Here is a 27,962-nt window from a genome sequence, read left to right as displayed (position 1 = left end):
TTTCTGGTTTGTTAAAGTTAAACATATGATGTACTAAAACATTTTACATGGTGCTGTAACTAGAGAGAGAATGCCAGGCATGACACCACCGAGATTCCACAGGGCAGGCTGAAGTCTTAGTGGAAAACCGTGAGGAAGAGAGTCTCATTCTGACAGGGCGAGGACAATTCTACATGCTGCTGTGAAAATGCTGTGGCTGCTCTGGCATGGTGGATCCATACTGACATGGTGAACCAGGAGTGCCAAGGGCAGGGCCACCAAAGCAGAAGATATAGAATAATGCCTTGTTGAGACAGATTATATTCTAGGACATGTGATGGATGGCTGGAGACCTTGCCCCACTGGGAGGCCTGGAGAAGCAGGGGACCGGGAGAGGAGCAATTCCTTCCCCAGGTTGCAAGAGGGCGGCCATCCAGGATGATGTGGAAGCCAGGGAACAGGAAGAATCAACCCTGTGGGGATCTGTGGCCACCGCCAGGGGGCACCCAAAGGATTAAGGAGCCTTGGACTGCAGCACTTCTGCCACACCAGAAAGTGCTGCAGGAAGGCCATCAGGGAGCGCCTAGAGCACATCTTGGGCATTATAAAAGAGTCCGCCTCAGTCCATTCAGAGAGCCGGAGTCGAGTGGAAGAGGACGGAGCTTGCGAGAGAGGAGTGGAGGCGGCAGTAGAGAGAGATAAGGACTGAGTTTACTGGTGATTTGTGCATTGGTTAGTGCACTGTGCGTGTACAGAGGAAAGAAAATAAAAAGTGTGTGTGTTTTGGACATCTGGCTCTCTAAGTGTCTTTCTGTGACAGGGCATCTTTCACAGACACTAGAGGGCAACTAATGCAGCAGGTCCCAACTGCCTAGAGGGTCAAAAGAGAGAGGATGGGTGGTCACAGATGACCAACAAGAGGCCATTAGACATCCTTGCTGCAAGGTGACAGTTGTGGGTTCCTCCCCGCGAAGGGAAGGAACAAGTTGTTCCTTTAAAGGAAGAACAGGGGTCATGGAAGTTGGGCCAGAGGACAATCAGGCCAGAAGAAGGCACACAATTCCAAGTGGAGTAGGACAGAATGGCATTGTCCGTTTAGGAGGCCAGACAGCTGAGCAGTTGACTCCTGGGAGCTCACAGTGCAGACTCACCTAGAGGTCTAGTTTAGGATCCCTGGCTACATCCAAAGGAATATCTCCTCTGAACCCAAGATGGGATTTAAAGCCACTTCATGGTGTGGTATTGTGGGTCAATGGCTAATTGGAATAAACATTCGTGCCCCAAGAAGGTGCAGGCGCCAGTTGGGTGTGCATGTATGTGAGTGCCTTTCACTCTGCGGTTAATGGAGGTGCTGGCTGGCCGCGCCACATACACGTGAGCATCACTCAAGTTTGGCTCTTTGATTCTTTATACAACACTGCCAATGCATATATTTAAAAAAAATGTCAAACAATTTTTGATATTGTGTACTACTGTGTATGTTTTGGCGTTTTGACTTTATTTTTGATGTTCTTTATATAGTTAGTAGTAGTATCATCACATTAGGTGAAGGAGTAGCGCTTGATAACGTAGTATATGGTAATATAAAGTGCTGCACGTTTTCTACACATACATATTAGTGCCGGGATATGTTGTTGCAATAGTTGGTGCTGCTGCCTCAAGTCTGGGTTCAAACCGTGGTGTAATAACTGTTTGTGATTTCTTCTATTCTTCTTTCTTCTATTACAACAATATTCAGTTTTATATAAAATTTAAATAATGAGTTAAATAGAGAAATGGTAAATGTCTTGCATATACACTCACTGGGTAGACTATTAGGAGCAGCTGTACACCTGCTTATCCCTGCAATTATCTAATCAACCAATCACATGGCAGCAGAAAAATACACAACAATCACACAGATCCAGGTCAGGAGCTTCAGTTAATGTTCATATACCATCCATCCATCCATTATCCAACCCGCTATATCCTAACTACAGGATCATGGGGGTCTGCTGGAGCCAATCCCAGCCAACACAGGGCACAAGGCAGGAAACAAACCTCGGGCAGGGCGCCAGCCCACTGCAGGGCACACACACACACACACACACACAAAGGACAATTTAGAATCGCTAATGCACCTAACCTGCACTGTGGGAGGAAACCCACGCAGACACGGGGAGAACATGCAAACTCCACACAGGGAGGACATAGGAAGGTCTCCTAACTGTGAGGCTGCAGTGCTACCCACTGCGCCACCGTGCCGCCCTGTTCAAATACCAGAATGGGGAAAAATGTGATCTGCGATTTTGACTGTAGCATGATTGTCAATGCCTTAATCCTGGGATTTTCACACACAACGGTCTCTAAAGTGTATACAGAATGGGGCAAGAAACAACAAATGTGAGCAGCAGTTTTGTAGACTGAAATAGCTTGTCGATGAGAGAGATCAGAGAAGAATGGCCAGATTGGTTCAAGCTGACAGAAAGGCCTACAGTAACTCAGATAACCACCCTGTACAACTGTGGTGAGCAGAAAACCATCTCAGAATATACAACAGCAGAAGACCACCTTGGGTTCAACTTTTGTCTGGCAAGGACAGAGAGCTGAGGCTTCAGTGGACACAGGCTCATCAAAACTAGACAGTTAAAAACTGAAAGCGTGTAGTCTGGTTTGACGAATCTTGATTTTGTATATGGCACAGATGGTAGGGTTCAGAATATGGTTGCCAACAACATGAATCCCTGCAACCAACTTGCTTTGTGTCAACAGTCCGGGCTGGTGCTGGTGGTGTAATGGTGTGGGGGGTGTCTTCTTGGCACACTTTGGACCCGTTAATTCCAATTAATCATCACTTGAATGTAATGGCTCATTGAAGTACTGCAGCTGACCGTTTGCATCCCTTCACGGCCACAATTTAGCCATCTGCTAATGGCGACTCCAAGCACCACGACACAAAGTAAAAGATGTCTGGTTTCATGAACATGACAGTGACTTCAGTGTTCTTCATGGGCCTTCCCTGTCACCGGATCAGAATCCAATAAAACACCTTTGGGATATGGTAGAACGGGACATTCATAGTGTGAATGTGCAAATTGTGTGATGCAGCCGTGTGAGCATAGAGCGGAATGTCAAAGGAATGTTTCCAACATTCCATGCAATTTAAGAATTGAGGCTGTTGTGAGAGCAGTGGGCCCTACCCAGCTTTAGTGTAGTGGTCCCATGAGTGTTTGATGCAGTACTGTTTGCAGAGTAACTTAATGAGATCTTGGAAGAATTTAATTATTTGCTAATGAACTGAACAGTCGACTTTGATTTGTGAAACGTCTTCGGTTATTACTCGTCCAACATAACATTTCCAGTTCAGAGCCAATCCCTGCAGGTAGAGCCCAAGTCTGTTACTCACATCGGCCCAATTTAGTGTTGCAGGAGCTCAGGATGTGGGAGGACACCAAATTACTGGAAAGACGATCAAAATCCCACCCAGACCGTGAACTGGGAATCAGCACGCTGTTCCAAAATGCACATCGCTCAGTGTGAATAAGTGGAGTGCTTTACAAGCAGCCATTGCTGAAGAGTCATCGTGCGGCCATGCTTTCATTTGTACAGTATATTCCAGATTTTCTTCAAGGAGATTATGGGGGCAAAGTTGACCTGTGTTATGGAAATTATGTGCATTGGTTGCTATGGTGATGCATTCCACAGATGCCAGTCTTTCTTCCAGGGGAAAACAGATAATTGTCTACTTTTGTCACCAGCATATTAGTGTATAAATTATGAAGACGTGAGCATGTGTGAGCACAGCTTCGGGACACGGAAGACCGATGCGTTGTTAAAAACCCAGAACAGGCTGCCCGGCTGGCTGGCTGGCTGGCTGGCAGCTCTATAAAACTCGTGCTGTGTCTTTTCTCTCCGAGTCATTGAAAGTCATATTTCCCAATAATTGAAAATACTGTAAAATCCGGCTCTGGCTGTCTGACTGGTTTTACTGTGTGTTATCCTCGCACACGTGTGATGCGAAAGATGAGTTTGCTAACCAATCTGCCATATTCTAACCCACTTCTCAATTCAGCCAGTATAAAGAGCCTCCCCGGACAGTCACATTCCTTCACACCCCGACACTCGCTGCCAAAACAGAGTCATCAAATAACATAATCAGAGTACCGGAGAGACATCTACGTGCACATGGGGAGAACACGCAGGTTTCACATTGTCAGCGCCTGGACTGGAACCTAAGGCTCTGGAGCTGTTAGAAAACAACACTAACCACCATGCCACCATTCTGTGTCCATGTTAGGGTGGCCAATCCGACCAGGCCCAGTGTGGGTGACTGTCAGAGTACCTGATGAATGCGTACCAAACCTGGGGTTGTTTCCTGCCCCGGTCCCAGCGCTGGCAGAGGTGGGCACTGGCCCCTCAGGACTCTAAACTGAATTAGCAGGTTAGAAGATAGATTACCAGGCGGCCGTGCTGCTGAGTAAAGTGAAAAGCCTTTCAGAAGCTTGAGGTTAAACAGTCAAATTCCCTGCATGTTTCTTTTCATTCACGCTGCCTAAACATCTCCTGTTGCCTGAGGGGTTTCCCTCACGTACTTACTAGTGCAAGGAGACGCCCGTTGATATCGCCTAATTATACAATTTCTTACTTCTCGCTAACAGCTGAACAAGCAGTTCTTTAAGGTTCCATATCACCCATTGTGTCTCTCGGTTGATGAAATCTACATATAAAATGTAACTGTTATTGCGCTTGGTAATTGATAGCTTAAGGGCGCCGATAGTCCTGCCCTTGATAATGACGCTCTTTCATTACGACTGCAAATACGACGTGCATGGAAAGTTTATAGACAGCAGAGTGAAGAAAGCAGAGGCTGCGGGGACAAGAAAGGGGACATCCATCAAGAGCCTGAGCACCTGAAAGGGGCATTTTCAGTTGAATTCATTTTGAAGAACAGATTGAATTTCTTGTCAGCTTTAAAAGAAGACTAATAGGCAACGTGCATACAAAATGAAGTAATATGCAGTTAAAGTAACAATGCCGGCCATAAAGTGACTTCAGCATAAACATAAAGCAAGAAACGAGTGTCTGCTTGCATTAGAAAGTACATGAGAGACCCCCTCAGGTCACAGGAGACATTTAGGCAGTGTGACAGAAAAGAAACACGCAGAGAATTTCACTGTTTAACATCAGGCTTTTGAAAAGCTTTACCCAGCAGCGCAAATTGTTCAGAAGTGTGTCAAGAAACGCTACAGGGGCTCCTTTATACCAACAGCCACGTGCCCTACTATAGGGTCTTACTGGAACTCGGATTGCCGTGTCGGACATTTTTTTTATTTTTCTTCTTATTTATATCTAATATATATATTTAAAATCTATTATAATAAAAAAACGTGATCTTCTCGGAAGACACTTTGACGTCCTGCGAGACAAAGCAGTGAGACCAAAGGACAGCTGCCGTACAGGCTTTTAAATAATCAACGCGCAGCATGACAAGCAGAATACGCAGTTCGGCAGCAGCAAGCCAGCAGCTGATCTGTCCGCATCTCCTGAGTGTGCATTCAGCCACCCCCTTCACAATAATATGTATGTACAGGTAAAATTCCATTACAACAAACTGCCAGCGACCTAAAAATACTTTGTTGTAATGTAAATTTTGTTGTAATGAGATTCTGTATTTGTTGCTATAGTGCTTTCTTTAACTTGCTTCCAGGCATTTGCAATCACTTCAATAGCTTCTTTCGCGTTAATTTTAATCTCGTCCTTTCTACCAGTTATGCTGCCGAGTGTTTTTCTCAGCATTTCCTTGCAATAATACACTTTCAGGGTGCGAATGATGCCCAAATCCAGTGGCTGAAGCGCTGCTGTGCAATTGCATGGGAGGAATTCAATGCGAACATTATCTAAATGCGGAAGCATGTGCAGCACAATTATCAATCAGAAGCTGAATCATACTATTCTTCTTCTTCATATTGTGAGGTTTCTGAACTCTTTTGGGATTGCCCAAAACGGGAACATCATGCTTAAGCGCGTGATTGCCGTGTCTGTATAAGATTGTTTGTCCGTTGCTGGGGCAGGCTCACAGCGGTGCAGTGAGGCGCCACAGAAACGAATCCTAAAAGGTCGTGGTCATGCTAAAAGTCCCTGTCTTACACCCCAAAACACAAGGCGGAGTCTCAGTATTTTAGCAAAACCAGCTTTATTCAGCTTGAAACAGGAACAGCACAGTTATTTATGAGACCATGAGGGGGCGACCGCCCTGGTGGCTTTGGGGACCATGGGAACTGAGCTTGGAAGCTCAACCCTATAGGGGCTCGTGGTCACCTCCAGGGGACGCCCCAATGCCTGAGGAGCCCTGGCCCTCAGCACTTCCGCCACACCCAGAAGTGCTGGGGGGAAGAAGACCAGGGACAATGGAGTGCTTCCGGGTGCGCAGCCGGTACTTCCGCCACACTTGGGAGTGCTGGCGGATGCTAATCGGGAGGCACCTGGAGCACATCCGGGTGGAGATAAAAGGGGCCAACTCCCTGCATTCGGGGGCTGGATTCGGGTGGAAGTGGACATAGTCTTGGAGGAGAGGAGTGGAGGCGGACCTGAAGAGGCAAAGGCATTTGGATGACGCCTGAACTTTGGGGTGATTGGTGCTGCGGCACTGGGTTGTGTGTGCACTTTTAAATAGTAGTTCTGTAAATAAACGTGTGTGGTGCTTTAATAACTAGGTCTACCTGTCTGTGTCCGGCCTGTTCCCCACTATATATATATATATATATATATATATATATATATATATGTAGTGGCGTATAGCCGGGACGCCTCCATGCTGGAATGACAGGGGATATCCAGAGCATTGCCTCCCCCAGAGTGCTAAATGGCAATGGTGCCTCGGACTCCTGCAGTGCTCCATGGGAGCTGGAGTTTGATACAGCCCTGTTGGGATCTGTGGGTGCTGTCAGGGGATGCTGCAGCTACTGCTGAGCCCTTATGGGTGGCCCTTGCGCTACACCCGGAAGTGCTGCCGGAACTGGGTCAACAAGCACCTAGAGCACTTATGGGTGCCTTATAAAAGGATCCAGCAGCCACTACTTGGGGAGCCAGAGTCGGGCGGGAGTAGACGAAGCTTGTCTGGAAGAGTGGAGGAGGAAAAGGAGAAAGAGAAAATGAAAGAAGAAGAGATTTGTGCTGTGCTTAGCGACTGTGTTGTGCTTGTGGGAAACAGAGAAAGGCGTTTCCCACAGGAAAATAAAAAAATAAAAAAACATGTGCCTTGAACTTGTGTCCCACATCCGTCTGTGTTGGGTTTGGGCAGCAGTGTGCCTCTTGGTGGTCCAGTAATATGTGGTGTGGCTCCTCATGTCCCACAACTGGATTAAGAGGGTGGGAGAATGAGTGTATATACAGTTTACATATAATGTAATAGCAATCCGTAAAAATGGTCATGGAATTTGAACAATATGTAGCGTTCTTTTTGAGCTTCTTGAACCTCCTCTCAGAAATACTGTTCAATAGTATATGAAGGTTAATTGAGGGGTAGGCCTCCTTTAGTTGGTTATTTTTCTTGTAAAAGTCTTCCGCGCTGCAGACTTGAGGAAGCTTGTTGGCAGCGCCATTCCCTGCTCAGCTCAGCGCAATCATTTCATCGACGTGTCGGTGGAGATTTTTACTGCTGGGAAATGTAAATCTGGTGGAACAGACAGATTTTGACCTTGACAATCGGTACTTTCCTGATAGGCGAATGGATGATTGATCTCTTTCCCTGTGAACTCGTAAAGTGTTAGCTCATTATGAACGTGCAGGTTCTATGAAGGCAGCAGACTCGTTCTTTTAACCGTCAGAGCGTTTAGAAATGACTCCAATGTGCTGATTAATGGCCTCTGGATTTGCAGTGTATTTTTAACTAGTGCTCGGCCCAAACTCCTGCCGTTGTAAAATATTGTCCTCTTGTGTCATTGGTGTGAATAAAGGATATTATTTTTGGAAATTAAATAATGTGTTAAGCTTGTTCAAATGAATGGATGTTTTAAAAATGATTTAAAAGCCTCTATCTGTATGTTGTTCTAATCTCATGAGGGGTTGTTTTCTGTTTTGTGGCCAGTGCTGTTGGCCCCCATGACCTTGAACTGGACTGATTGTGTTGGAGAATGCATGGTATACTGTGGACACAGCTGTAGTAGTCAAAAAGGTGGGCACGTTTGGGGTACCAGTTACCAGAGGGTGTGCTTCCTGAGTTAATAAAGCAGTAGTCAGTGCAGTGTGCTTATAATAGTGGCAACCAGACACTGCCGACTCCATACAGTGTCCACACCACTACATTTTCATATAAAAATATCTTTTTTTTTTTTTTTTTTTAAAACATAAAATGATCTCAGTTCACACTAGCGTTTTCACATCATTTACAACAGTATCTCCGTCCACACTAAACCACCTGAAAATGCGAATGGTGTAGCCGCTCGCCTACACTGGACATGGTCACATCAGCAGAAAAAATCTTGGAAGGGATTGCAATGTCACCGGCCATGGGATTTACAGCTAAAATGTAGCCACCAGTAAAGGAGACCCAAACTGGTAGGCAACAGAACAACTGCCATGGAAAACAACTCTTCTCTGCCCGCTCTGTTGGAATGTGGTTTTATTCCATGAAAGTAACCAATCAGGAAATGAGACGTAGCAATGAGCAGGAGCCAATCAGAGATGGTCTATGTGATGAGCACAAACCAATCAGAGCGCAATTAGAGTCTGCGTTTTCAAACGTCTGCTTTTTCACCCATCCACACTGCCATGCCGAGCCAGCGTTTTCAGAAATATTACATACCAGCTGTAACGTGATGATCCATTTGATCTGCCGCCTCAACCTTGTTAGCACTGCTGATAAATAGGATTGGTTTATTACAATAGGTACTGTAAATGGTGTCATTTTTTTTTCTGTTGTTTTTAAACTCTTCTGGTCATATGATGCTTAATAGGCTTTGACCCCTATGAGCCTGAATTGGGTAAGTGGGCACAAGAGACAGATGGAAATGGAGTGATGGATACCGTTCAGCCCCAGTGTGTCCATTTGATGAAAATGTTCAAATTCTGTTGTTTGTTCCCGTTTTGTAGTTGGGGCAAAAAATTTTACCTTCAATTGTGGCCTCTTTACATTGGCTGCCAGTTAGTTTTAGAATTGATTTTAAAATTTTGTTGCTGGTTTTTAAATCACTACATGGGTATGCTCCCACTTATTTATCTGAATTGTGTGTTTTACACCAGCCGTCCAGAGAGCTTAGATCTACCGGTCACTTGTCTCTTGTTGTCCCTCATACTAAGTGCAAAACTAAGGGGGGCAGCACTTGTGCAGCTGCTGCACCTCATCCGTGGAATTCATTACCTAATTACATTGAGGAGTCCCCTTCAAATGAACTGTTTAAAATGAGACTGAAGATGCATTTCTATTCTCTCGCTTTCCGTGACCTTCAGTGAAATTGATGGCTCCCTCCTCATAGCCATTTCATTGTTTTGTATTGTGTTGTATTGTATTTTATCCATCCATCCATTATTGAACCCGCTATATCCTAACTACAGGGTCACGGGGGTCTGCTGGAGCCAATCCCAGCCAACACAGGGTGCAAGGCAGGAAACAAACCCCGGGCAGGGCACCAGCCCACCACAGTATTGTATTTAATTTTATTTAATAATTTATGTCTATTGTATGTTTTAATGTAAAGCACATTGGCTACTGCATTACTGATGTTGATTTAAATGTGCTCTATAAATAAATTGACATTGACAATGGAAGGAAGGTGCAGCTGAGTGTTTTGATAGCGCTGAAGATTTTATTTCTAATAGGTTTTACTGCACAATTAGTTATTTCTCACCCTTTTTGGGTTTTTAGTTAGAGGATTTTAAATGATGTGATGGTTGGTCATTCACACTTTATTTTTTAGTTTACCGTTCTGTCTCCATTTTTGTTTACTGACAACTACCACCATTCAGTAATCATTCATCACTTCATTTTCATCTTCATTCGGGATTGTGGACAACAACACTATACCAGCAAATCCTTCATAGTATTTTCTATTCTTGTTGACAAATATTTATCACATCATTCCGACATTGATTTTTAATTCTCATTTAAAAGTTTTGATGCTCATGTTATAGTCTCCTGGGACCTCATTTATAACTCTTTGCTAGGCACAAAAAGACGCTCGAAATGTGCGGACACAACTTCCCATGCAAATGTTGACATTGACTGGGGGGAAACATATGAATATCTACGGCGACTTTGACCGATGCGTACGCAGCATTTTGGGGAAACTGGGAAATAGCAACACCCTTGATCAGCTATTGAAATGCAGCCAAACCAGCTAAATGGTGACTTGCATGCATTGTAGCAGTAGAGGCTCTTATCGACCTCTTCATCCCTCATGTACCACGCCAAACACCAGGTAAAAGACCAATTATTATTTATTAAATAATAATACTGTGCACAAAGCACCCTCCACTCCCCATTACTCATACAATAATCAATATTCACAACACAATAATCACTCCTCCTCTCCCAGACACTTCACCACCCTACCTCCCATGCATACAAACTACAAAGTCCATGAGGCCCTGCTGGAATTCGGGGAACGTCCATGCTGTCGGGAGAGCTCCGCCTGGCGGCCTGGGGGTGAGGGCCGGAATATTTAGCCGGCCATCCACCACAGCATATAATAATTCATATCACCAAGCTGTTGTTATAATGCGCGTTGACGTGACAAACATATTATTTTTATTTTATTTTATTTTTAAGAGTGTCAATGCGGTGTATTTGCACTGAAGAACTTCTTCAGTTACTCGTCAGGTTATATCAGCTGCCTGTTGCCACTTCTCAGGGAACTGGCTGACGAATCAGGAATATCTCGGCCGAGTTTCACTCCATTATGGCTGCTGTGCTGGAAGCCATCAACTGACCAGCGGGGCGATACATGCCATTTTCGTGTGGTGTGGGTGCACATACATAAAACGTAACCTGTTTTTGCCAACATAAAAAGACATATGCAGCCATGTCTGGTTCTAATAATGTAACCAGAGCATTTTACTGCACTTGTATTGCAATAAGGGTGCCTAGCAAGAACAAAGCTGTTTTTGTTAGCCATAAGCAGTGCAATGGGTGTCCACGGCCAATATCCAGCTGGGACGCCAGCTGGATGGTAGGACTGGAGGAGAGGGCATCTGCAAGGCACTAACTCCCCTGCGACGCTAGAGGGCAGCCCTCCTGGGTGGCTGTGGCACCATGGATTCCTGCAGAGTACGCTGGGAGTTGGAGTTTGGCACAACCCTGTTGGGTTCTGTGGGGGCCGTCAGGGCGAGCTGCAGAGCCCGTCCTACTTTGGGTTTTCACCACACTTGGGAGTGATTCCAGGTCTGATTAATGATATAACTGGAACACTCCCAGGGCCAACACAAAAGGAGCCGCCTCACTCCATTCAGAGAGCCAGAGGAAGAAGGACGAAGCTTGTGAGGGAGGAGTGGAGGCGGAAGGACTGTGAACTGGAAGGGAAGAAAAGACTGTGAATTGTGTTGTGGTACTGTATGTACTGTGCTATACTGTACTTTGGGGAGCGAAGAAGAAGTGCTTCCTCAGCTGTAAATAAACAGGTGCTGTGCTGAACTCGTGTCTCTGCCTGTCTGTGTCGGATTAGGGTGGCTGTATGTGCTCCGGTGGTCCAGAGCAGTTACATTCTATTAGTGCACAAGTCATCCAAGAGGTAACTGGCAAACATATCACGTCTCCGGGTCTGGGTCAAATGGTGATTTGTTTATTTTGAGGCCCAATAGCTTTGACAGACATCATGGTGCTATACGTGGTGGCTGGCTTGTCAGTCAGGTAGCTGGCTGAACCCTCAGTTTTTCAAATGGCCTGTGCTACTCACTATAACAGCAATATCATGTCTGTACCTGGGTCAGGTGATAGTATCTACCCTTATGTCTTTACCAGACCCGCTATAATGCCACCCATGATGTCGTGCTCTCAGTTGTATAGCACAGCCAGCTACTCTTGAATGCAGGTGGAGGGGTCTCGATGTGTCAAGAGGATTTTTTGCTCAGGTTCTTGACTTATTTTTGCGCTGTTTCTTGGGTTATTCTGGTGGATTTCGATTTGGGACTTGGATTGCCTTTTTGGAAAATCCTTTTTTTTTTGCTTATTTTTGGTTGTATTTTTTTCTACCATTCAAATAAATCCTTCTTTTATAAAGAGTTTTCATTGCCCTTGTTCTGTACAAGCCAGGGGGTTGATGGTGATCCCCTCCTTAGTAGGACATTTTGAGAGTATTTTGGGACATTTCTTATATATAAACGATTACGTGTGGAAGTGTGTGTGTCTGTCTGCCCGGCACAGAAGCTGAAAGAAAGTGACTCAGTCACCAAAGTGAAGCTGCCGAGGAAAGAGAACCTCACTTAGCTGCTAATACACAAGTGAGGCGAGCACATCAGCAAAACGAAACCACCGAGGAAAGAGAAACTCTCTTAGCCGCTAATACACAAGCAATGCGAATTTCTAGAAGCCCGGGCGTTTTACAGCACGGGTTTACACAGGTCAGTCATAGTATAATTTTAAACTTTGATTTTTGAAGCGTACTTTGGGCCGGTGTAGGCTGAAGCCTGCTGCTCAAGTGGAAGCTTTGCTGCCTTCTGGTAACTCCTCCTCTGGGCAGGCTGGGGGAATTCAGGTCTGCTTTCTTGACTGTTTCTGAAGGCCTTGTGCCACTTTGACCATTTTGTGAGATCCATCATAACAAATGATATAATTCAGAAAGATAAGGTTAAACTTTAGATTTTGGAAGCTGGTTTAATAGACTGCCAAGTTTCAAGTACCATCACAGCATTCCATTTCAAAGGAAAATGGAATCTATGTAAAATAACAAGATAGAAGCAGTGTTATAAGAACAGGACAGCATCGTGTCACTAGTGCAGGTCCCAATATACCACATACTGTACAGCACCTGCCCACCCCACTTGGACGTTACTTAACAGAGCGTTTCTTGCTCTTCTTGAGAGTAGCCCACCTGCGCCAATGGGTGTTTGTCTCCTCCATCATCCATCTGGATGATTTTAGTCATTAAGAAATCACCAACTTATATTTTTCCCAAATTTATAAAGGAGAATTTAAGCTCGGCTTTCTCTTTATTCCCTGCCAGCTTTAGTTCTTCTGTGCCACTCTAATTCATCGCTCCATTATAAATTGGTATTTATTTTAAACAAAGACTTGTGCATTTTTAAACTACAAGGCTGGCAAGAATGCAATGAATCCACCTGTCCCTCCATCCATTTTCTAAATTAAAACATAAATGTTTAAACCCGCTGTAAGTATTATGGGTTTGTTGCTATGGTGTCACTTCTGATCAGTGTTGCTATGGGAACATCAGAAGTTAAGTTTGTAAAGAGTGATCTGCTCAGTGTCAGAATTAAACAGCAAACAGATGTGATTAAGCAAAACCCACTGAATGTGAAATATGATAGAACTAAATGAGTGTGGCTTATTTGCCAGTTTAAGGCCCCTTTCCCCTTAACAATAATTACCAAGATGTTTACAGAAGGAAACCTAAACAAATCTCTGGCAATCAAGATTTACATTAGCGATGCGACTATTTAGTTAGAGGATCTAGAAAATCCAGTTGAAACTGTCCTGGCAATGGCTACCGAGAACATCTAACTCTGTAAGTAACGTGTTAGTGACAAACAGAAACGTGGAACGAGTCTGGCTGTGTTTTTTATATTGCACTATACCAGCATTTCTCGGTCATGTTGTGCTGCTAGAAGTGTAGACATGCCAATTGGGAGTTCAGGGTGGGCTATGTGGTACTGCGCAGAACTGGCGCAGACACAGGAAGCCAAGGGTGATAGTTTAAGGAACCCAAACAGAACTGGCTGACGTGACGAGTGGTGTTGATCGCTTGGGTGACCCCTCGCAACCCTCTCTTGACCCCCTCGTGACCCACAGCAACCCATTTGTATTACCATCAGGGGCAGACCATGACCCACCGGTACCAGCCTGCGACTCAAAAGTGGGTCGCAACCCACTGGTTGAGAAATGCTGCTCTACACTACTGTACTAATATGGGTGTGTTGTGCCATGCTACCTGATACTAGCAGAGCTATGCTGTACGTTGGCATTGCAATAAGTGATGCTGTGCCAGTTATGTTTGATCATGCTGGTCTACTTCAGGGTAGTTTTACTGTACCATGGCAGTGCACCTCGACTCTTTGCCGTCAGAGGGTCACTGTACAACCAGTGCCAGGTTATATTGCTCCCTAAGCCAAGCTTATGAGTGCACCAACCAACTGTTTGGTAGCTACCCCGTGCAGCTGGGTCCCCCCTCCCCTTATGATCTGTGCCCTAGGTGAATGTCTAATGGTGGTGCCAGCCCTGTGTACAACGTTAGCCATACTATACGTGTGAAGAAGTACTGATGCACTGCGGCCGACTTAGAGCATACTCTCCTTCCCTTGTTCCATATTCTACTGCGCCAGTGCAGTTACAGGACAGCATGTTGGCACAGTGGGTAGTGTTGCATCCCTCGGCACTTGTGATTCCCAGATGGAGTACCTCCTGTGTACAGTTTACATAATCTTCCCGAGTTTCCTTCACAGACCTCTGCTTCTTCTCACAGTTCAAGGATTTCCTTTCCAGTCTCGAAAGCTGCTCCAGTCTGAGTCACGGTGGTCCTATCCATCAGTGTGCCGACATAACGGGCTGGAATGCCATGCAGAGCGGAGTCCTGCCTCACATCAGTTTTGGCCGGGATGGGCTCCATCTCAGGTTTGGTGTAAATCAGAGAGTCAAAGATGTGCTGAAGTGTTTTATTTTATTTATTTTTCTTTCCATGTGACAGTTTGCATCATTGCTCCTCATACAGTATATAGTCATTATTTCCAAGATGTCATTGCGCAGAATGTGACACACAACACAAAGGAATAAAGCAAATAACCGGCGAGAGGCAGCTGCCTCTGTTAACAATGGCAGCAGCTGTAGGCTTCTGTGTTAATATAAAGTCTTTGCTGTCCTTGTTATCTTTGGTGACATGCAGCTACAGCTGGCTACATTTAAGTGAAATGCTTTAAGATGAGGGAAGAATTTGGGAGGCGAGTTCCTGACCTGCTCATTTACGCCGCAGCACTCGAAAGTGCCTGCCAAGTTTTGGCACCTTCCCTCATTCTGATGCCAGGGTGAGCTCCAGTCAAGTGTGACTCCGACTTGGTTGAAGTCAGTTCGTAAATGGAGGAATGAATTCACAGTAAAAAAATTAAAACTACCTTTGATTTAATTTTATTAAATGCTAAATTGTTGGGTGAAGAGGTGAAGACATTTTTTGGTCAAAAGTACAGTACAGACTGCTTAGGTTCTTCTAAGTACAAGAGCAACAAATGCTTTGAAGGACTTGATGGTTGTCTGTTTCTACGTCCCTTTACTGCTCGACTGTCAGCAGATTAAGAAGTTGTGGAGCTGCGAGTTTGTCATCCCTTACACCAGGGGTCCTCGATCACGGTCCTGGAGGGCCGCAGTGGCTGCAGGTTTTTGCTCCAACCCAATTGCTTAATAAAAAGCACTTATTGCTCAAGTGACACTTCTGTTTTACTTTAGTTGTCTCGCTCGTTAAGATTTTGAACCCTTATTGCTTATCTTAGTCTTAAACAGCTTTTATTCTTGGTTATTAATGGCTCCTAATTAGCAGTAACATGTAAATGACAAAAGACACCAGCATTTCTCCATTTAGCTTGTTACCATTTACACCTCTGTATGTATTTATCACGCACTATTGGATTTAATTAAAGTCATGGAAGGAAAGTGAAGAGAAAAAAGTGAAGGACTGAGAATTACTCATCCATTTTAGTCTTCAAATCATTTGGATCATTGGTTGCCAAGTCCGGTATTGGAGGACCACCGTGGCTGCAGGTTTTCATTCTGACCCTTTTTTTTTTTTTAATGAGTGCCCCGTTTGTGCTGCTAATTAACTTCTTGTGAATTCATTTTAATTGACTTGCTTCTTTAAGATTTGTTCCCCTGAATTTCTTCATCGTTCCTCTGAATTACTTCATTTCTTTCTTTAAATGGCACCCAAACAGAAAAGAAATGTGAAGTGAGTGAGCCAACAGAAGACCAACTAAGTCAGGGCCTCAAACTCCAACCAATGTCACTCCAAGCATTTGCTTAATGAGGTGCCGATTCCTGTCATTAATGAAACTCGTTCTTTAATTCCATGGCCGGTTGCTGCTCTCATTGTGCATTAGCAGACATTTCTGAAATTGTTGATTTTCTCTTTCTAAGAGGAATGTTAAAATGTTTTGAGGAGATCAGCATTCCTGAAACCTTCATCTTTCTTTATTTTCAGATATTGTATGATAGACACAGTTGTTTTGGCTCATTTTGTATCGCATTATTGTTAAGGAGCCTGAGTCTTCAAGAGCAAATCAATTAAAATTACTTCAAAAGAAGTTAATTAGAAGCAAAAACAGGTCACTCATTAAGAAAAGGGTGAGAATGAAAACCTGCAGCCACGGTGGTCCTCCAGGACAGGAGTTGGCGACCCCTGATTTGGATGATATCCTTAGAAAGGGGAAGAAAATCTAGGAGATGAGAATTACCTGACATAGCAGAGTTAAAGCAGTAACAAGCCATGGAATAAACTATTGGCAGGAACTGCTTTGTAATTAAGCAACCAGGTTAGAATAAAAACCTGCAGCCACTGTGGCCCTCCAGGACTGTGATTGAGGGACCCCTGCCTTACACAATGGTTGTCAGAAGAAAATAAGAGCTAGCAGCTCCCTCTGGTGTTTGAAAGTGAAAGTTAAATGTCACCCATCCATCTATTTCCATAATCTGGTTATACAGGGCAGGGTCACAGAAGGCCATGTCACCTGCACTTCAGAAGAGGTCATCCACCTGACGCTAAGCACATTCAGGCCCGGCCAGTACTCGAATGGAAGACCATCTAGGGAAAGCTTGGGTGGCTGCTAAAAGAGGGGTTGGTGAACATCAGAACAATGAAGACGAGAACAGGCCATTCAGACCAACAAAGCCTGCCAGTCCTACTCACTTGATTCTTCTAAAATAACATCAAGTCGAGGTTTGAAACTCCCTACAGTCCTGCTGTCTATCCCACTACTTGGCAGTTTATTCCTTCTGTCTGTGGTTCTTTGTATACCAAAAACCTCCTAATGTTTGTGTGAAATTTACCCTTAACAAGTTTCCAACTGTGTCCCCATGTTCTTGATGAACTCATTTTAAAGTCACCATCTCAATCCACTGGACTAATTCCCTTCATACTTTTAAACACTTCAGTCAGGTCACCTCTTAATCTTCATTTGCTTAAACTATAAAGGCTCATCTCTTTTAATCTGTCCTCATTACTCATCCCCTGTAGCCCTGGTATCAGCCTAGTCGCTCTTCTCTGGACCTTTTCTAGTGCTGCTATATTCTTTTGGTAGCCTGGAGACCCAAACTGCACCCAGGACTTCAGATGAGGCCTCACCAGTGTGTTATAAAGCTTGAGCAGACCCCTCATGGACTTGTACTCCACACTTCTGGGAGCTATATATGTATCCTGACATTCTGTTTGCCTCCTTAATGGACTCTGAACACGGTCTGGCAGTTGATAGCATCGAGTCCACTATGACTCCTAAATCCTTCTCATAACGTGTACTCTCAATTTTCAGACCCCACATTGTGTATTCAGACCTAACACTTTTACTTCCTGCATGTAATATTTTGCATTTACCGACATTAAATTTCATCTGCCACAAATCTACCCAAGCCTGTATGCTATCCAAGTCCTTCTGTGATGATTCAATGGATTCACAATATTCTGCCAATCTACCAATCTTGGTGAGGCCAGCAGGGGGCGCTCATCCTGTGGTCTGAATGTGGATCCAAATGCCATTGTGTTGTGACGGGGACACTGTACTGTAATAATGGTGCCATCCTGTTTCTCTGTGGTCATGAAAGATCCCTGGACATCCTTCATAAACAGTAGGGTGTTGACAATCTCCTGGCTAAATTGCCCACCATGGTCCTCTAATCATCCCCTGTCTCGCATCACCCAGGTGGATGCTGCACATTAGTGGTGGTTGAAGTGGCTCCCCACTCACTATGAAAAGCACTAAAATTGTGCCGTCCTTCGAATGAGAAGTAAAAGCAAGACCCTGACTCTCTGTGGTCATAAAAAATCCCTGGACATCCATCTTAAAGAGTAGGGTGTATCCCAATGTTCTGGCTAAATTGCCCACCATGGCCAAGCCATTCTGGCCTCTGAATCCTCCCCTAATTGGCTATCTCTCTCTCACCACTTCACCAGCTATTGTGTGGTGAGCATACTGGCGCAGAAATGGCTGTCAGGTGCTACACATTAGTGGTGGCTGAAGTGGCTCTCCAGTCACTGAAGCACTCTGAGTGGTGAGAAAAGCAATATACGCATGTAAAGAATGACTTGTTATTGTTATTATTAAGGGGGCTAGAGGCTGCCCGTGACAGTATTGGGCACAAAGCAGGAACACCACCTGGACAGGGTGCCAATGCATCACAGGGTGAACACACACACACACACACACTAGGGCCACTTAACAATGCCAATTCACCTAACCTGCATGTCACTGAACTCTTGGAGGAAACCCCTCATGGACACGGGGACAGCATGCAAACTCCACACAGAAAGCACCTGGGACACAAGCCTCAGCCTTCATATTGCAAGTCAGCAGGGCTACCACTGCACCACCTGAATGTCACCCTTAATTAATAATTAATGCTAAACATTCATCATGCAATTCAAATAAAAGAAGTTATAAAGAATGGTGGTGGCTCTAGTTTGAAAGTTGGATTCAGGTAATTGGGACCACCACAGTGGCCTTTTTATTTTCTGTTTAATTATTATTCAGCCTATTTATTCCAGTACAGGTTTTAGGGTTCTCCATTTATCCCTACCAGGTCCGTTTAAAGCAACCCATTAACACAATCAGCTCATATCTGAGGGACACTCTCCAGTAAAGAGAGTGACTGGGCTAAGATTTCAATACAGGATTCAAATATCACAGTCAGTCAGTGATTTTCTAACCCACTTAGCCCTGAACAGGGTCATGGGGGTCTGCTGGAGCCTACCCTAGCCTGCATATGGCACAAGGCAGGAACAAATCCTGGACAGCACGCCAATCCATTGCCGGGTGAAAACACACACACACACACACACACACACACCAGGGCCAATTTAGCGTCACCAATCCACCTAAGCTGCATGTCTTTGGACTGTGGGAGGAAACCGGAGCTCCCAGAGGAAACCCACACAGACACGGGGAGAACACGTAAACTCCACACCAGGAGGACCTGGGAAACAAAATCCAGTCTCCTTACTGTGAGGCAGCAGCTCTACAGTGCCATCCGTATTCTTTTGTATTTAATTACTGTACATGCACAAGTGAAGTGGCCTTGTTAAACGACAAAAGAGGTACTTGCTGTTGTTACAGAAATAATGCCACTCTGGTGTACTATTGGCATTTGCTCACAAGATCAGGTCAGTAGATGGGTGGGTTGTCCATGCTCTGATCCCTCTCATTTGAAGCCCATCTACCCTCTGTGCTCCAGCGTCATAATAAAATCAACATCAGTGCTCAGCTGATGAAATTTAACAAGTTATAAAGGACATGCCACTGCAGATGGCACAAACCTGCCATCAGGGGCTTTTCAAGCTAAAAGACACCTATTTATAATTGTCAGAGTCCTTGTTGACTGGAGTGGGCTTCTACCACATGGAGGAATCATTTGGGGTTGAGCCAATATTCTTCATCGACATTCCTAATTAGAGTGGGCTTTCTGACACTTTGAGGGATTACGATGTGTTTTGAGACATGATACAGGGGAGCAGGGCAGCTGTAAGGTAAACAGGCATCCTCTATTTTCCCAGAAGTGTCCCATAAATCAGCCCCAATTTAGGTGCTTTGTTTTATTCTAAAAAAAAAAAAAAAACTTATTTGTCTCTTATTTTGTACCAGTTACTCAATGTCATAACTTTGTAGCTCTCCATCAGTGTTCTCGGGTTAATCACCAGTCCCTCCATTTTTAGTGGAAACAGACACAAGTTTTGACCAGACTGACGTCCCCTCATTGTCAAGAACTCTGCTAGCCCTGCATGACTGTGTTCAATAGCCAGGGCTGGGAAAGATGGCTTCAGTGTAAAGTTGTGTGAAAGTCGGTGTGAGGAGAAGAACGAATTGAATGATGTTAATCACTCAGATAGCTGATGAGCAGGTGTGTCAGTAATTAGGTATACGGTATGTTTCAGTATGTGGCTCCTATTTTATTTTCCTAACCTTTCTCTGTAGGTGGGCTTTCTGGCAGGTCGGTCTATTTATCCATCTATTATATAGTGCCTTTCTATCTATCTATCTATCTATCTATCTATCTATCTATCTATCTATCTATCTATCTATCTATCTATCTATCTATCTATCTATCTATCTATCTATCTATCTATCTATCTATCTATCTATCTATCTATCATATAGTGCCTTTCATATCTATCTATCTATCTATCTATCTTGAAGACATTACCTACACTATGTGAACATAATTTGCTGTATTCTCATCTCTGAATAACTATATATTGTGGAAAACAGACACACACTTTTTTACTCTTTTATTAATACTGGCAGCATAGTACATTCAAGTAACACACAAGCCCTGCAAACGCCAATATACAAATGAACCCGCCACGTCTTTGTCCTCCTGATATCAGGAGGCATACACCAGGCAGCCTCATATAGTGGTGGTATTCAACCGAACCCCCAGACTTCAGTAAAACACTCCTAATGCCAAAACTTACAAACCAAAATTAAACACGACTGTTTGAAACCCAACATGAAAGAAATCATAATTAAAAGTCTAATTTTAGGCGCAGGGCCGCAGAACCTCCTGGGACGTCAGCATCGTCCATCGCTACAATATTTTTTATGCAAATTACTCTCTTGTGATTTCTATTGGATGAGGATATTCTGAAGGCAGTATGTGAAAATGGACAATGAATTTGTTTTTTTAAGCCTCCTTTAGAAATGTTTGCTTACCCCATGGTTAGCTACCATGGTCATCATCATTCTATTTAAAAGAGTATTATGCGATGTAATTTATTCAAAAGTAGCCGTACCATTTTGAACCTTTAATCGGTAAGTGTATTTAACGTCTGGCATGAACTGCTGTGTAAACACATAAAGAGACGCCACTAAAACGTATGCCTTAGGACTTGCAAAGCCATGTAGTCTGCAGTGCCTCACGTCTCGTTGTCTCTATTATGTCCCAGGTTATGACATTCTGTACGACACTACTGAGGACGGTGACCGCTGGAGTGGGCGGAGACTCATGCATGAAGTTGACGTCAATGACACAGAGAAAGAAAGGAAGAGAAACTGCACGGCGCCAGGTAAGGAATTTGGGTGGGGGGTAGGGGGGGAGGGGACACTGGGGGGCATCAGCACAGTGCTTCAGATGGAGAGGAAGTTGCTTTCTGGCACTAAATGGTCCACATCTTGCAAGTCAGTGAACCAGAGTTGTTGCCAGAGCAGCCGAAAAGCACAACAATGCATGAAAAATGTGGCCACTTTGATTTAAGTGATAAAAAAAGTCTTTGAGAAGTCGAAGTCGTTGCTATTGTAATGTGACACAATTGATGTGGGAAATGTGATTTCTCTGGCCATTTATGTTTAATTGTTATTAAACATGTTATAGGAAGTGGAAAACTGTTTATTCGTTGTTGAACTTTATTCCCCTCTTTTTGAGGAGTGTGCACACACACGAGCGTAATTATGGGTTGCCTCAAAACAACGTTTGTGATGAACCGAACGCAAAACAGAAGCACATTGCAGGTCGGGTCTTGAATTTAGAATGGAGCAGCGAATGTCTGACATTGAGAATCTCGAGATTCCTTGGTTGGCTGACACAACACCAGAACGTCTCGTTTTACTTGAGTGAAGGAGTGTAATTGTGGAATTCCGTACGTTTTATTTAAATGTTCGCGCTGTGGCTAATGGGCCTGGATCAGCAAAACTGGCACTTAGCTGTAAGTGACCATCGACCCACTCAGAATGCAAGAGACTTGTACTGTAAAGATGTCCGCTGGTTTTTGTTTTATTTTATTTTCCTCTTTACCAACTGGCTATATCTCTATCTTTATGCTAACAGGAATCTTTGTTTATTTTTATGTGTCGTTTTGCATTGTATCGTGTAATTTAAAAAAGACATGCGTCTTTACGTATAGAAATACTGTAAATTTTTTCCGCTTTAGTGTTACCGTATCATACGGTGGGTTCACAAAGTATTCAGACCCCTTCACCTTCTGCACATTTTTGTGTGTGGTAGATTTAATATTTTATGGATAATATTTGCATTTTTGGCCATCAATCTACATGCAGTAGCCCATTGGTAATAAATTTTACCATGTCGGGCTCCGGGCGGCAGGGAAGGAAGGGTGAGTTGGTAGGACCCATGGAGATTTTTTTTGTGTGTCTACGACCCCCAGAGACAGCATTTGACTTTGGTGAGTCGCTAGTAGAGAAATGTTCAAGGATTTGTGCGGTGATCTCGGTGCTTTTTTATCATCTCCACCGATGACATTTGCATTAATGGCGGACATGACCTTCTGCAGTAATGGCAGTGTTTCAAGTCATTTTCTTTCTTGGTGATTTGCAAGCAAAATGTGCATCAGTTTGTGTAGAAACTGCGTCATCTTTGTGATTTATTGATAGGTTTGAGAACTCCTTTTCAGTCATGTGCGGTCGGAAGGGCGGATTTTTGTTGTTCGGAATCGCTGAACGTGTTTCATGTCATTTCTCTCCTCCCTTTTCTCGGCATACTGTATGTTGTTTTGTTACCTGATCACAGTATTATAAATCGCCAATCTCTCAGTTGTTTCCAGATAAAGAGGACATTGTTTTGGGCAGCACTCACTGTCATTGCTGAGGGTGGAATCCTCGCACAACTGTGCGCAGGCAAGATGTGTGTGATTGACGATCATCTGCGGTCATCAAGTGCCGCGCTTCGCTTTTTATAGGCAAAACGTGCACGCGCACGTATGTGTGTGTATGTCTGCTTCTGTACACGGCCGTCAGGGTTTTCTTTTCTTTTTTTACATTTGTTGTTGGGATAGGTTATCCCTGTCCGTCATTTTGACTGCAAACAGGGCCGGATTACTGATGCCTTACGCACAGCCAAACCAGTGCTGCCCTCCCTCTCCCCCTTAGAGCTTCCATTGCTCAACTGATACCGGTAAGACATTAAGAGTTAATAGGTGCTGAAGGTGAAATAAGAGATTACGGCTTACATTGCTTATGTGACAAATCAGTAAAATAAATAGTAAAATAAAGAGCTTAAAGGTGATGGGCTTGTCACACATGACAGCTGGTGCGTTAAGTGCTCGCCAGAACAACGCGAAACTCTTAGGCACAGTTGTTCCCGTCCCGTAGCCTATCTGTGACGACACCTTCAGACCAAACGGTTTAACTTTAGCCGCTGACTATGCAGAAGTAGCCTTTTTATTTTAGTAGTCTAAAGTCAAACATGGCAGGTAAGGAAAATTGCAAAAAAAAACAAAAAAAACCCAGCTGAAGTGAATGTGGTAGTGAAAGACTTTGTGAAGGCAGAAACTCTTGGGTGCCCCCTTTTCCTTTGGTGCCCTAAGCAGACGCTTATTTTGCTTAATGCATAATTCAGGGCTGACTGCAAACGTGTGCCCTTTTGAGCAGGGCTTTCGGTATTTTACTCCATTGGCAGGCGAGATTGCCATTTTTTTTAAACGACCGTGGTGTGTTGTATTATTTGCCTAACTGATCATCATACTCAAATGAAATCGATGTGTTCTTTTCATTGATCAGTGGATTGGTTCATTTCTGGGGTGGCTGTCACTATAAACAGTAGTTGGCTGTGACTTTGTGTCACAACAGGAGTGCTGGCTTTGTGGCTGAAGGATCTGGGCTGGTAACTGGAAGGTTGCTGGTTCGAATCCCAGCGGTGATGGAAGGAATGCTACACCATTGGACCCTTAATCTGCAATTAACCCCAGGGGCACTGGACAAACAGCTGAGTCTGTGCTGTGCCCCTCAAACTCTGAGTATGTTGGGGTATGCTAAAAAGAGAATTTCTCCTTGGGGATTAATACAGTATACCAACAGGAGTTGAAATATTCCTCTTCTTTAAATCCTTTACCAGAATAATGTGCATATTTTGATTTTCATGTACCCCTCTCCCACCTATCTAATCAACCTGCTTCTGGGCCCTCGTTTTTGCAGTTCTGGCTTCATCTTGTTGATGTGACTTTCTCAATGTTCTCAAACCAATTTTGGCCAAAGCAGTGCCTTGTGTTGCAAACGCCCCACTCACACGTACACTCACAGCAAGACCAGTGTGGAATAATCCTTGGAGATATGAGGGCAGAGCCCACAGGAACACCAAGGCAGACACAGGCACTCGGGTAGAACACGTCAACTCCACCTGGAATGTAAGCACAGCTTCTGACATTTTGGACACAGAGAGCACCAAACTGGAGGCTGACAGACCCTCAGGCTCAATTGTCTGCAGTGTCATACATGTAGAAGAGTCGAGGACAGCAAACACATTCCATCTGAAACACTGAAGATTTTAAGCTCTGCTGAAGTTTTATTTGCAAAATCAGAATCAGAAAATAATGTTATTTCTTTTTATTGGCTTTTAGTCAGCTCATTATTGTAATACGTATTGAATGTGCTAAATGGAATAGTACAATCGGTTAATAAAGTCATCAACAATGAAATAAGCCCTGGCCCACATAGTGGCTACTGGAATGGGGGGTCTTCAGAAATGAGTCTTTGCTGGCAGAAATACTTCAGTGACTACCTGATGGCTCTGATTTAAAGCCTTAAAATTTACCGAATACCCCCAAAGGTTACAATTTTAGAAAATGTGCCATCAGCATTTCTGAGCTGTGCCTGTGGCCACAAAAGGAAATTGGAAATAATAAATTGTATCTCAGATTCTTGTCCTATTTTCTTGAGGTTGGGTTGCATTTCCTGTTTGCTTGTCTGTTCACGGCAGCTGTCATGGGTGGAGTTTTAACTTTTACAACAAGCACAGCCCCAAATCAGCAAATCTCTGTAGCATTAACTTCCATATTAGCCCATGTTTGTCTGTCTATCTATCTATCTATCTATCTATCTATCTATCTATCTATCTATCTATCTATCTATCTATCTATCTATCTATCTATCTATCTATCTATCTATCTATCTATCTATCTATCTAGATAAGTGTCTGTGCATCCATCTGTTTGCTGTGTTTCTGTCATTCCAACAGATTACGCATCACAAACATTAACATTGCTTTTGCATATCCCATACCAAATGGCAAATAACAGAGATATGTGCATTGCTTTGGTGCTCTGCAAACGTTATTGCTGAGGTCTGTATGGATTAGTTAGACTTCAGCCTGTCTTAGATTGCTAGCACAGCTAGTATTTTATGACGAGCCACATTATCTGTCATCAACAGGTAATAGAAAAAAATTAACAAATATCTAATGTCTGTTGCTCTATGTGTGCTTTCGGCGCCTTTCCTCTTTATCTTCATATGTCTGAACCTCTCTTGACCGGCAGTCATTCTCTTATATGTATTCCCATATAGCCTACGTTTTTCATTAGTTTTGAGGTGGCTTTCTTACCTCCTGTCTGGTTTTATACTTTCTGTCTTTGGTGTTGACTGTCTCAGTGTGTGTCTTTACTCCTCCTTGTGCGTTACACACTCCAACTTTCTCTTTTGTCACATCACCAAAGCTAAACTGACCAATCACACCAGAGCTGAACTGACCAATCAGACTGCTCACAGATACCGGACACATAGACCTCAGTGTTTTTTTATATATTAGATATAAAAATGCAGTGGCAATACAATTTATTGTACATCAGCATTGCAACAGACACTGATCAATAAACATACATATGGTATGTTATGTCCTGTTCTGTCGTGCTATGTTATATTATATTCATAAGATTCTTAATCTGCTTCACCCAATTTGGGGTTGCTGGGAGCTGGGGCCTGTCTAAATACTATCTAAGGCAGAAAGCAGGCCTGAATAGTGTGGCCAGTCCATCACTGATATATATTATATATTGCAGCTGGTTGGAAAATGGATGGATGGATTATATTATATTATATTATCCTGACTTGGATTAAGCATATCTGAGAATAATGCATTTTATTATAGGAAAAGTGTGGCCACCTAGTGGCTAAGGTTTTGATTGCATGTTCAGTTCTACCACTGACTAATTGCCTACCACCTTTCAAGTGCTCACATTGTTGAAATATCAAAAAAAAAATGACTGCCCTTTAAAGTCCTTTGGGAGTGTTTATATTATTAAAAGACTCAAAATGAAATTTAAAAGGTAATTTTTAATGTGGTATGCATTATGATTGCAAGTACATTGAAGGTTAGTGCTTGTTTCAGTAGTAATCACCTTTGCACAAAGTGCCGCTCACAAGATAGACTTCAGCTGTCTCTGGCAGGTTGTGTGAGATCTTTCAGTTTACTAAAACGTTGCAGGGTTTGTGGATTTTGCTCTGAGGGTTGAATATAAACCGGTAAGAAATTGCCAGGAACTTTTCTTGGAGATGATATGGCTTGTTTAGGCTGTAATAGTAATGGACCCGCCTTTCTCTAGAATGAAGGTTAAGTCTGAAATGCTGCATGTAATCTTCTGAAGAGTAAGAACAGTCGATCATGGCTAGCGGGTCCCTTACACTCCTAATCTTAGTATTCTGTTCTGATGATGTTGAGTCTGCCTATACAGTGCTGCTGCTAATAGCACAGTGTTACTGATCTCCATAAGGCCTTGTTATCAATAAAGTGCTTCTGCTTAAACAGCTCAACTGTGTGAAGCTTGTTTCTTCCACACTAGCTATTACCTCTCATATTATTTTATGTTTTATTTTAAATATACGTAATAGGCAGCAAGGGGCACAGTGGTTGGCACTGCTGACATTCATCTCCACCGTGCTGGCTTGTGATGGGCCGATATCATATTCAGGGTTGGCTCCTGCCTTGTGCCTATTACAGCCAGGTCAGACACCATCTCTCCCTGTAATTAAAAGGAAGAACATGTTTGGAAAATGGCTGGATGAAAGGCAGGGTTATTTCTAGTCCCGGGAGGTTACCTATTTTGTAGCCCTTCCATCCTTTCACTTTCAAGCAACATCACAACAGTCCAGTTAGAGGTCTTTCACCAGATCCTTACCTCGTTTTTGCCTTGAAGCAGCCCAGAAGGAAGGCACAGACCTGTGAAGCCCAAGCGGGGCGCTAATTGGACACCTTAGTTACTCTCAGCCTGTCACTTTACCAACACACAGAAGTTATTAAAATGGCAAATAAAATAGTGGGACAGCTTAGCTATTAGCTAAATAAACAAGCCTGATGGACTGAATGGTCTCCCTATCGTCTGTCAGATTTTCTTATGTTCCAGTTCTTTAAATATGGAGATGCAGCTGTGGCTCAGGTGAAAGTCTCAGTTGAATAAATAAATGTGAGGGTGTTGTACATGTAGCCTTTAAAAATAGGGGCACACACGATCACAACAGGAAACCAAACAATACACACATCCAGTTGTGCTTCATCAAGCAGTAAACTGTTTTGTAATTGAATTATTTTTTTTTCCCTGAAGCTCCCTAACATCTATATAGTGCCTGATGAGAATTCACATCGGGCAACGCCACGTTTCATCAGGGCCGAATCTTTGGTAAAATTAGCACATAGGCATGGAAGGGGACTTAAGCCATTCAAACAAACCTCAACAGCGCTAAATGCCTGTAATTATTCCTCGCGGGAAGGGATGGGGGTGGCGGATTGTTTAGTGGGTTAATTGTTGACTTGTTTATTGGTAATTGATTTAATTGTCTAATGTGCTAATTAGCTCATTAAATTAGCTTCTGCGTGTTTTTCTAAAAAAAAAAAAAAAAAGAAGAGGTGTTAATTGTCCAAGTGTAGCCCACCACCCGGA

At 43.6% G+C, this 27,962-nt stretch overlaps 1 protein-coding gene across 1 annotated transcript in view; it reads left to right on the top strand.

The window, feature by feature from the left end:
- The window catches only part of slc24a3 (solute carrier family 24 member 3), a 420,704-nt gene that overhangs the window by 84,603 nt on the left and 308,139 nt on the right, over positions 1-27,962 (top strand). Inside the window, exon 2 of the mRNA XM_051919605.1 lies at positions 21,252-21,371. Coding sequence (XP_051775565.1) covers positions 21,252-21,371 — 120 coding nt within the window. The remainder of the gene's footprint in view (positions 1-21,251; positions 21,372-27,962) is intronic.

The sequence above is a fragment of the Erpetoichthys calabaricus genome, chromosome 15, assembly GCF_900747795.2.
Source record: "Erpetoichthys calabaricus chromosome 15, fErpCal1.3, whole genome shotgun sequence".
Taxonomy (NCBI): Eukaryota; Metazoa; Chordata; class Cladistia; order Polypteriformes; family Polypteridae; genus Erpetoichthys; species Erpetoichthys calabaricus.
The sequence above is the reverse complement of the archived record's forward strand: the minus strand, read 5'-3'. Positions and strand labels throughout refer to the sequence as shown.